Genomic DNA, 11,804 nt, shown 5'->3' with positions numbered 1-11,804 from the left:
TTTCTTTGATTTCCCAGTGTGGCTGTTTTTCTTCTCATTGGCAGCGGTACGAGCGGGCGTCCATTTTGTTTCGCCATATTGAATTTGGTCGGACATCTTTGGACGCCATGTTTAGTCGGACATATTTTATAAACATTTTCGCGTAAATTTCAAATATTTTTAAGGGCTAAATATTGAACTTTTTTTCACTGAAGTGTATAACGTAGATTGCAGTGAAAATTACCCGAAAAAATTCCGTGCCTACGCAGCAGTCCATATTGGTGTCCAGGGGGCCGTTCAGCTTTTGTTATATGCTAAATAAAGGTAAACTACTTCTACCGAAAACAATCTTACTTTTTGACATATCATAACAAGTGTTTCATATTTTCTATGTAATTACGTGTTGAGATGGGATGTAGAGGTGACAAAATGAAGGTCATAGAACGGGAGCTATGTCTCACGAAGTATTGGCGTGGTCGTTTTATATAATTAATCAGGAAAATCATTCATTGACCCGGCCGGTCGCGAGCGGAGGCACACCTGCCCGGAACAATTGCTGTTTTTACGAATAAATGTTGTGTTTTATACAATATAATGTGCTTATAATTATGTAGAAACAATCAATGAATATACGGCATCAATAAATTACGCATGAATGTGAATTTGTAATGCGATATCTACAAGTTAAAATCGTAAAGTGCGACGCCCATAGTTCTTATCTACAAAAACAAACTGTAGGTATAAGCTAAGCTCTATAAATAAAAATAAGGTATGCTTATAGCAGTTAACAACAATAATAATTAATATATCGTAAGAACGAATTTCCTGATGTATTTATTATAAGGTAATTTGAAAAATATTTACTTACGAAAGTTTGAAACTTTGCCGTCCTTTTTCTTACTTACGATAAATAAACATTTTTACTATAATAAAACAACAAAATATCGCGACACTAAATTTAACGGTAGTCAATTTACAATCGTAAAATACAAAAAATTGAAACAAATGTATATTAAAGAAACAGGAAAACTACTTTAACAAATGTAACAATAATTAATTAACTATGTACGAGGCAATTAAAATAACATTTCTAAGTGTTTTCCATTACAAATAACTAACTAAAATTATAATAAAAACAAACTTTTTTTCATTTGTGTAAAAAAAAACTAAGAAAAATATTTTTAAAATTATGTACTTTGTCTAGGTATATATCCAGTTACAGTTTATCCTTCATGATTTTACAATGTGTAGTTTAATATTATTGTGTAAGGTATACCTAAAATTTATTTCCTACATAGAAAATACAACATAGTTTCATAATATAGGTACCTACATCAAGCAAAGTTATTAATTTTACTTTATCACAACTTCACAATTGTAATATTTTATGAACTTAAATCTTCAAGAAGGATAATAACTTCAACTTGAAAATGTATGCAAATAAATTAACAGTTCAAAATTAAAATTTATGATATGTTTCTGTATGATGAGAATTTTAAAAAATTAGTTAAAAAATGATTTCAATTTAATTGCATATTCAAGTAAAAGATAAAATATAAATTTATCTAATAATTTCAGTTTGCGTCTTCCACATAGAACAGATTGACATACATATGTGTGAACTTAGTTTGTTGACCATACCATTAGGCACAGACTATACATACAAAAAAATATGACTTCTCATTGAATTACTTTGAGTGTTGAATTTTGCAAATAGTGAAATGTAAAAGAAAGTGTAATTTATTGTAGAAGAGCCTTTATCAATGATGCAACACATTTAATACCTTCTTTCATGCATCTTTTGAATTTTTTATTACAGATATATCCAAAAATTTCCTAAAATACATAATCATCATAACTAACTGTATTATTTTAAACAGTTTTATATATAAATTATTTCATTTATTATAGCTACATTCTAAACCTGTTTATGTTATTCAAGCAATAATATATTAACAGATATCATTCTTAACATGATTTTATTAGCTCGCATGTATGTTTGCATGTGTGTAATTGTAACACATAAATGGACAAATAAATTTATTCTATAATAAACTAGCTGTTCCCCGCGGTATCAAATGTATTGCTCTGCTCCTGTTGGTCTTAGCGTGATGATATATAGCCGTCCTCGATAAATGGGCTATCTAACACCAAAAGAATTTTTCAAAACGGACCTGTTCCTGTTCCTGAGATTAGCATGTTCAAACAAACAAACTATTCAGCTTTATAATATTAGTATAGATAAAACAGACTCCATAAGACTCAATTTTGAACCATTTTAAATGGACAGATTTAATTCAAACTTTTATACTTAACAATACAATAATAACCCAAGCTTATCTTATTTTGGCATATTTTATAGTTGATTTAAACCAAATTTAAACTATATATTATTTAAATGTAATAGCAAACCAATTCATACAATTAAAAAGGCAATTGCCACAATTTACTCCATCTAGATTCTAGAAGTATCTTCTGTTCATATTTTTATTTAACTTTAATATTTTTCATGTTTTTTTTTGTATTCCAAATTATCATAATTAAAATTGAGTGTAGTCGTAAACGAAAATAATTTTCCGACCTTGATATTTATTTAAATGTAGAATAAAAACAAACAATTCGTGTAATATTATCATCATCAACACACAATTCAAGCAATGTTTTCATTCCTATTTGGTAATTAACAGTTTCTTTTACCTTTACTAAATTTTACAGTTTTGTTGACAAACAGAAAATGAACCCTTCACATTTTTCCAAGATATTAATCTTGGTAATATCAATCTAAGATCCTATTGTTGGATATTACATAGTTTTCTGATTCAGAACCTAGTTCATTCTTTTTGAAGTCTTATGATGCATTTACATCAAACAAACTTAAAGATAGAGATAGAGCATTCTTTCGTGATATTTTAGTGTAAACGAAAACTTATATTGAGTGTTGTTTAGTATTAGAACATTGCATAGAATCTTTTCGAATGCACTAATATAGATTTTCATTCCAGATAGCCAGCCAAGATGATGAACCAAGAGATAATGTGCGAGGTTGAAATCAACACGCACGGCTCAATGGTGGAGATAGATAATGATGATCAGGTTGGCGTTAAGGTAAGTTGAAACATATGCTAGAAATTGAGTACCTCCCAGCTTCAATTATAATAAAGATATATAGGTTTCCAGAGTTTTTGAGAATGTCAGTGAATTATTAAAATGGATAGAAATTAGAAAAGTTGTTTAAGAGATTTTTTTGAATTAAGTCATTTGCGTGGTAGCTTTCTTTCGTGTACAGACTTATGTAAGGATAGTTGGTATTTTATATTCCTAAATAGCAAAATAATCTTAAACAACTTATTACCTACCATAACTGGTTTAGGCCACGGTTTATTTTATCATCTATTATTTGTCTTATTTAAAATGTATTCAATCTAATTTTAATAAAAAAAGAACGAGAACTTACACTTAAAACCATTGTATTTTTTTCAGTATGAAGAAATAGAAACTGGACAATATGAGGAATACATAACAGATGATCAATATGAAGAGGTGGAGGAACAGGTTATTGGCATGCAGCATTTGGAAGAGGGTTAGTATAATATTTTATCTTCATCAGCTCATCATATATTTTGTGAGCGCTGGCGCTGTAGAGATACAATAATATAGTAACATACATTTCATATTTATAAAATTAAATAATCATACATTTACTTTGTAATTACATATTATGTTATCTACTTAGATTACCGCCCGCGGCTTCGCTTTGTCTAAAATATAATAAATTATATACTAAAACCTTCCTATTGAATCACTCTATCTATTAAAAAAAAACCGCATCAAAATCCGTTGCGTAGTTTTAAAGATTTAAGCATACAAAGGGACATAGGGACAGAGAAAGCGACTTTGTTTTATACTATGTGGTGATTTTTCGTTTCATTTTATCATCCATGCAGTTATTGTCAATGTTGATACACATCATAATCATGCATAAAACTCGTCCATACATTTGTCGGCATCGCTGACAGACTATAAAATATGCCTAGTAGAATATAAGTACGCATTTGACCATCAATGTTCTATAATAATGTATTTTACTTATTGTGTCTTTTTCATATAAGTCTCATATTTTCATCCATCAAAAAACAAACATACATTTGTCGGCGTCGCTGACAGACTACAAAACGTCACTTATTAGTATATAAGTAAGATTTTTCTCAATCATTATTTTATAATCATGTATTTTGCTTTCTCATGTGTCTGTTACATAAATAAGTCATTATTATCAAACTCATCCATTCATTTGTCAGCATCGCTGACAGACCATAAAATTTCTATCTATTAATATATTCCTAACATACCATCATAACTAGTAAAATCATCCAAATTAAGTGTAATCTTTAGTTAATTTTTCTGTAGAAATATGTTTAAATCATAAACATGTCATGTTAACACCATCACCATCACCATCAAAACTCATACATTTGTCGGCATCGCTGACAGTCGATAAAATTTCTGTTGATATGTTCTTAACATACCATTATAACTTTTAAAATCTTCCATGATATAGTGTAATTTTTAGTTAATTTTTCTGTATGTGTAACATAAGTGTCTTTTACATACACATAACTCATCATCATCAATCAAAACTCATACATTTGTCGGCATCGCTGACAGACTATAAAATTTCAGTGGGCAGCGAGGAGGTGATACTACCAGGCATGCCCGGGGAGGAGGTATTGCATAATACGAGCGAAGTTAGCTACGATTCTGTGTATACGCCAGCGTCCACTAGCAATAGGTGAGATTTTTTAAAGTATGGTGTTAGGTTTCTGTGTAAATGCTGGATTTTTTTTTTTGTAAACTTGTAAAAAAATTGTAGGTGAGCTTAATGTTATTATTGTGCGTTAGGTTTTAATTTAAATGCTATTTTTTTTTTTTTTTTGTAAACATAAATTTTTTTGAGATTCTGTGAGACCATTATTCAAATGTATTTTTTTTAATTGAAATGTTTTTTCACAGCAGAGGTCGCGGCAGACCTAGAGTTAATACAAATAGCAATATTCAACATTTGATGCCGATTGGTAAGTTTATAATATATTTTATTTCATCTTTAATATAAAAATGAATCCCAAAATGTGTTGGTAAGCGCATAACTTGAGAACGGCTGAACCGATTTCGTTAATTCTTTTTTTATTATATTCCTTGAAGTATGAGGATGGTTCTTATGTAGAGAAAACGTAAACATGTACCACGGGCGAAGCCGGGGCGGACCGCTAGTTTACTATATAAATATTAAAATTAAAAACATAAAATGTTACTTCAATCGGTGAAACAAGAAATTTACAAAATATATGTATTTAAAAAAAAACCCGCATCAAAATCCGTTGCGTAGTTTTAAAGATTTAAGCATACAAAGGGACAGAGAAAGCAACTTTGTTTTATACTATGTAGTGATAATATAATATATATTTTTCTTACTTTTTAACCTTTTTATTTAATTTGCAGGCGAAGTGTCAATGGGTTTGATGGAAAACAACACGAATCGCGGTACGGCGAGACGGTGGGAACAAAAGCAGGTGCAAATAAAGACTATGGAAGGGGAGTTTTCTGTCACTATGTGGGCTACGGGAGAGGATGATGGTAAGAAAGATGTAATATACACATTTTAATATAATATATAAATCTCGTGTCACAATGTTTGTCCTCAATGGACTCCTAAACCACTTAATCGATTATAATAAAATTCGCATACCATGTGCAGTTCGATCCAACTTGAGAGATAGGATTAAGTTTAAATTTCAAATCGTTTTAGAGAAAGCAGGCGAAGCCGCGGGCGGTAAGCTAGTAGTATATATAAATCTCGTGTCACAATGTTTGTCCTCAATGGACTCCTAAACCACTTAACCGATTATAATAAAATTCGCACACCATGTGCAGTTCGATCCAACTTGAGTTGATATTGAAGAAAAAAAAATTAGTATAAGTATTTAGAATTTTTGTCTGTTTGTAACTTTGTACGGGCTAAACTCAAAAACTCAATATCAAAAGTGCATGGATTTACTTCAAATTTCGCATGAATATTACTAACAGTTTGGGTCAACATTTAGGTTATATTAAAGATCAATAGAAGTGGAGCAATACGGGTAAATCCGCGGGTCATAGCTAGTAGATATAAAAAAGGAATGATTAAAAAAAATAAAAGTTATAACGCGCGATAAAAAATAGTTTGAACGCACATAACTTCGGAACGACTGCACCAAATTCGATTCAGTTTCTTGTGTTGTGAATGTGTTATGTGTTGGCGTGAAATATAATATAAAGTTTTTATTGTTAGGTAAATAAATTGTTAATTTGTATATTTTCTACATTTTAATTAAGGGTCTTATTATTTATTTTCAGATGACGGATCGAACCCTGAACCAGACCCCGATTATACGGAATACATGACAGGCAAAAAGACGGTACTCGGCAATGACACAATGCCAGGTAAGTAGGGTATCTGTTGCCATGCTTGCCCATACAACTTTGTAATACGTTATTAACTTGCCCATACAACTTTGATAACAAAATGATTTATTTTTTCTAGTCTTTCCATTCTTTTCCTTGGCGCTCCTATGTGTTGTAGCGTGATGTTATACCCTATAGTCTTTATAAATGGACTATGCAACAAAAAAAAAAATAGAGCGTGTATGCCGAGCACACGTTTCAGAAGTGAAACTTGTTTGGCAGATTTAACGATGCCAAAATCGTCGTCTTACTTCATGAATCGACTATGAAATTTCACTCTCAACGCGCCTTAAGAAGTTTCACTTCAAAAATTTACATATTATATGACATAATATGCGAATCAGGTCATACAAAAATATCTTTACAATGCTATTATTTATTTCAGGCTTAGATCTATCGGACCCAAAGCAACTGGCGGAGTTCGCGAGGCCAGGACACAAGATTAGATTGAAGAAACCGTCGCCGGAATCTTCTGATCGGACTATAGGTGAAAAATATTGATTACTAGCTTTCCGCCCGCGGCTTCGGCCGCGTTTTCAAAGGAAAACCCGCATAGTTCCCGTTCCTGTGGGATTTCCCGGATGAAACCTATACTATGTGTTAATCCAAGTTACCCTCTATATGTGTGCTTAATTTCATTGTAATCAATTGAATAGTATTCGCGTCATACAACACATACACAATACACATCCATCACACTCTTTTTTAATATAGTTTGCACTTTTTCCTAGCAATTAATTTGATTAAAAATATTGTATCTTTTTTGTCATAGTATAATTTTGTTTAAATGTAAAAAAATAGAATTATAATTAAAATTATTTATTATTAATAATACATTTATATTTGCAGCCTGTCCGCACAAGGGATGTGCTAAAATGTTCAGAGACAACTCGGCGATGAGGAAACACTTACACACACATGGCCCGAGAGTGCATGTGTGCGCGGAGTGTGGTATGTTTATAATTTATATTTAATATCTATACTAATATTATAAAGCTGAAGAGTTTGTTTGTTTGAACACACTAATCTCAAGAACTACTGGTCGGATTTGAAAAATTCTTTCGGTGTTAGAATAGCCCATTTATCGAGGAAGGCTATAGGCTATATTATATAAACATGCTAAGACCAACAGGAGCGGAGCACTGCGGGTAAAACCGTTGGGCACAGCTGGTTTATCATATAATTATTATTATGCTAAAGCTTAAAGTTGAATCCAAATTGTTGTTGAAGAATTGACAATGCATGTTGAAATGTTAGGAGGAGCGATAACATTTTAACAAGTCATTAATATTTGTTCTTCAATTATGATTTGTGAATAACATGACTTTATATAAATTTATAAAGAATAGAAAAAATTCTATCACTCAGCGGGACTCGAACCCGCATCCTTTCGCGCCATTCCGGGGCGGATGCCTGACCAACTCGGCCACTAATGAACATGTCTTTGTTACTACATTATAATTAGTTTAAAAAATAGATCGCACTTTTAGCAAGTAGTGTTAAAAGTTATATATGTAGTTATATATGTATTATCTACACTTCTAATATCTAAGTATTTCATTGTTTTATTCAATTTTCAGGGAAAGCGTTTGTAGAAAGTTCAAAGTTAAAACGGCATCAACTAGTGCACACGGGCGAGAAACCTTTTCAGTGCACGTTTGAAGGCTGCGGGAAGAGGTTTTCGTTAGATTTTAATTTAAGGTATGTACTTATTATAATTACATGTAGTAGTAATGTTAAATTTGTGCAATATATTTTCAGTGTTTTTGATGAAAAAAATCGAGCTGAAATACAGAGGTAAAAATAAAGATTTAAAATGGACAAGCCTTTTGAAAGTCTAAAAAAAACAGACATATGTGCAGAATCCGAAATAGATTTTATTGCTTGTGTGTTTCATATTTTTTTAGTTCATACAGAATATTATAATTATTATTCTAGTCTCTATTTCCATTTCTGTTAATTACTAAGAATTTATAGTTTTTTTCTTCTGTTTTCTTCTATTTCCAATCTGTTACAAAATCTACATTTTTATTGTCATTTTTACAGCTATTTTTTTTATAATATTTATATTAATCAAGTAAAATACCCCTTTCAGAACTCACGTACGCATACACACGGGCGACCGGCCGTACGTCTGTCCGTTCGACGGTTGCAACAAGAAATTTGCACAGAGCACCAATTTGAAATCGCACATACTAACACATGCGAAGGCGAAGTAAGTTTATTTTTTTTGTTAAATGTTTATTTAATACTAGTGGTCCGCCCTGGCTTCACCCGTGGTACATATTTCGTAATAAAAAGTAACCTATGTCCTTTCTCGGTTATCAAAATATCTCCATACCAAATTTCATGCAAATTGGTTCAGTAGTTTAGGCGTGATTGAGTAACAGACAGACAGACAGACAGAGTTACTACTTTCGCATATATAGTACTAGTATGGGTGGCTTTGTATATATCTTTAAATTAGTCTTATAGACTTAGTGGTATTTGTTTCGTTTTAATAAAAAGTTTTTTTTTTGTATTTTATACTACAATTACCTTTATTTTACACACGCAAAACAAAGAAGAAAGAAGAGAGAAACATTAATCATGTTAAATAAGTGCACTATGGCCATATTACATAAAAGCAATCTTTGCCAGGCAACTTTTGTATACCTTTGTCTTATAATTAAGTATATTTTTTTAACTAGTAGAACATACACATTGTTTCAATTTTACTGAACCCTGAAAAATAACTCTGTAAAGCAGCAAGCTTGAAGAATATACTTTAAAAATAAAAATAACTATAAACATAACTTTTCCCAGATCAAGAAACTCGCTATCACGCAACGGCGGCGCAAATTACGAGTCAGCGCGAACAACACCTCAATATGTTCAACTAGAGATGTCCCCGGACGATTCTAACCCGCAGCTGATCTTCTACACGCACGAATGAGCCACGGCCTCGTGTGTGTATGTGTAGTGACACACGGACTGTGTGAAGTGTTAAGTGAAGTGACAATAAAGTGGAAAGTGAAGTGACTAAAAATAGTGTAAAGTGACTGCAAAGTAAATTAAAGTAGTAGGAAAGTTGGGTTGAAGTGACCAGAAGTTGCTGTAAAGTGACTAGAAGTCAGCAAAGTTGGAAAGTCACTTTAAAGTGATGGTCAAGTGAAAGTAAAGTTGTTGTAAGGAGTTTACAAAGTTGGTACACCAACTTAGTAACGGTAAAGTGACTGCAAGTGGTGTAACATTACAGCAAACTTGAAAATGACAAAAGGAAAGTGTAAAGTGATGGAAAAGTTGGTGTAAAGTGATGGTAAAGTTGGTAATAACTGTAAAGTACAGCCAAAAGTGGTGTAAAGTAACAGAACTTAGTGTAAACTAAATATGGAAGGACTGATACAGTAGTGTGTGTACAAAATGTGGACTTTAAACTATTAGTAATTGAAAACATTTTGCAATAACTATCATAGTTTGTGATGCAGGATTTTAACTTTTTACCTGGGTGCGTAGGGGCCAGAATTGATTGTATGGCGTTTTTACTGAATTGTGTTTAGCATTATTTAATTTGCATGTGACTTTTTGTAAACAAGGTTTAGTAACTTTGTTCAATCCTTGGTATTAGATATTCTATAACAGGGAAAAGAACTAAATTGTTAGAAAATTCCTTATGATCACACAGCTAATACACATTTTTAATTGAATAAGTTTGAAATGAAGTGTCTGACTTTTCAAATATAATAAGTTTGTATCTGTTTATAAGTGACACTCTTACAAGCAAATACTAATTGGATAATTTGTTTTCATACACTTCTAAGTTTTATTTCAGTTCTTGAAGTCATATAGTTAACGATTTAATTCAATATTTTCCTTTATTTTTTACAAGTTTTATTGTATGTTCTAACGAGTCCCAAAAATTTAAACCTGAAACATTATGGACATTAGTACAGGGATGTAACATGCAAATTGAATAATAGATTTTTAATATAACTGTGGTATCAAATGATATGTGTCAATAAAGAATAAAATTAAAAATACTACAATTTATAATTACATACATTATTGACACACATTATCATGTGATAGTTATGAATACAGGATGTACTTGTAAAAAGTAATTTGTACATAACAATGGTAAATTGAAAATATTATATTGTAATGTATGATTTGTTTTATTATAAAAGACCACAGTTTCATAGATCATTAAAGATTTTATCATTTGACTCTTTCGTGGTTCATATTTATTATATTTGCAAACTTTTTGGCTGTTAAAAATAGCAAATTTATAGAAAAATTAAAAAACACTATCTTGGCCTAGTACAGAATAGCAAAATTATCAAATGCCTTGGTTTTAGCACAGGTTACAAAATTAACTAAAGGTTTACAGCATTTTTTACAATTTTAACAACCAAATTTATTATAACTAAAGTTATTATTTTCACTCAAAAATCATAATTTAAATTTCTCTAAAAAATAATGTCATTTTGGTTGTGTATTTTATGTAGTCTGTGGCTAATGTCTTGGTAATAAAATACATTTTATAGATAAAAGATCCTACAAGAAAATATTTTATTTCTAAAGAGATCTTATTATAAGTTATGATAATGATGCAACATCACAATTTTGTCACATATTCTCTTAAAAAACTGTTTTATTATGTACATTGTGTATAATACCATGATAATACATAAATATGCCAAAAATAAGTTTGTTTAATATTATATTATGTACCTATTAGTAATATATTTTAAGCACAGAAATTTATCAACTCAGTCATTGAATATGCGGCCAAAAGTAAATAAATAGATATTGTGTGTAAAAATCAAGGTTTTAAGCATTTAATTATTTTGATAATATAATGTAATACCTACGTTTTATTTTTCATTATTTTAAAGTAAATAGAAATATCTTTTTGTTAGTAAGGAACTGCTATGAATGGAAATGTATTAAAAAATGAACTTGTCAATTTTGTACCATTTATATTATAATATATTTTATATGGAGAGTTAAAAATATGAGGAGGCCAAATTTCAATGTTTGAACTATAATTATTAAGTTACCCATTTTGTCTGAGTTTTTGTACTAAGTTACTTACCCAAAACCGTTAAAAATTATGTTTTATTTCTAAATGTATTAAGAAATAGGATTCTTAATAACAGCAAAAGGTCTGTACTTTTTACAAAATTAAGTATGCATACATTAACTTTAAGAGATAACATGGAAAATAATGAAACATTTTCATATTATTTTATTGTTTGATTTTACGCGAGTTTACATTTAGAAATTAAAGATTTTAACGGATTTTGAACGCGATTTATCCATTATATTATTATCCCGACTTTGGA

The 11,804-nt window shown here is 30.4% G+C and overlaps 1 protein-coding gene across 5 annotated transcripts; it reads left to right on the top strand.

The window, feature by feature from the left end:
* Positions 1 to 39: 39 nt before the first annotated feature.
* On the top strand, positions 40 to 10,206 carry LOC123704411 (transcriptional repressor protein YY1-like). Of its 5 annotated transcripts, none has more exons than XM_045652797.1 (12): positions 40 to 303; positions 2,982 to 3,084; positions 3,460 to 3,559; positions 4,660 to 4,768; positions 4,993 to 5,051; positions 5,476 to 5,610; positions 6,370 to 6,456; positions 6,863 to 6,964; positions 7,327 to 7,428; positions 8,058 to 8,178; positions 8,573 to 8,692; positions 9,283 to 10,206. In XM_045652797.1, exons 2-12 carry the CDS (start codon positions 2,995 to 2,997, stop codon positions 9,410 to 9,412), a joined length of 1,155 nt encoding a protein of 384 aa, XP_045508753.1. In that variant the 5' UTR covers positions 40 to 303; positions 2,982 to 2,994; the 3' UTR covers positions 9,413 to 10,206. The 5 variants fall into 5 exon arrangements, with proteins under 5 accessions (XP_045508753.1, XP_045508751.1, XP_045508750.1 ...); XM_045652795.1 differs by having other exon boundaries at positions 4,990 to 5,051; XM_045652794.1 differs by having other exon boundaries at positions 4,645 to 4,768.
* The last annotated feature ends 1,598 nt before the right edge of the window (positions 10,207 to 11,804 follow it).

This window comes from Colias croceus, chromosome 29 (assembly GCF_905220415.1).
Source record: "Colias croceus chromosome 29, ilColCroc2.1".
Classification (NCBI taxonomy): Eukaryota; Metazoa; Arthropoda; class Insecta; order Lepidoptera; family Pieridae; genus Colias; species Colias croceus.
This window is presented reverse-complemented; position numbering and strand designations above follow the sequence as displayed.

Excerpts from the sequence above, each read along its gene's own strand:
- LOC123704411 (XM_045652792.1), top strand. The coding sequence starts at position 2,995 with ATGATGAACCAAGAGATAATGTGCGAGGTTGAAATCAACACGCACGGC. Across the intron at positions 5,052-5,475 it reads TCAACATTTGATGCCGATTG|GCGAAGTGTCAATGGGTTTG; the intron begins GTAAGTTTATAA and ends TTTAATTTGCAG. Across the intron at positions 6,965-7,326 it reads ATCTTCTGATCGGACTATAG|CCTGTCCGCACAAGGGATGT; the intron begins GTGAAAAATATT and ends TTATATTTGCAG.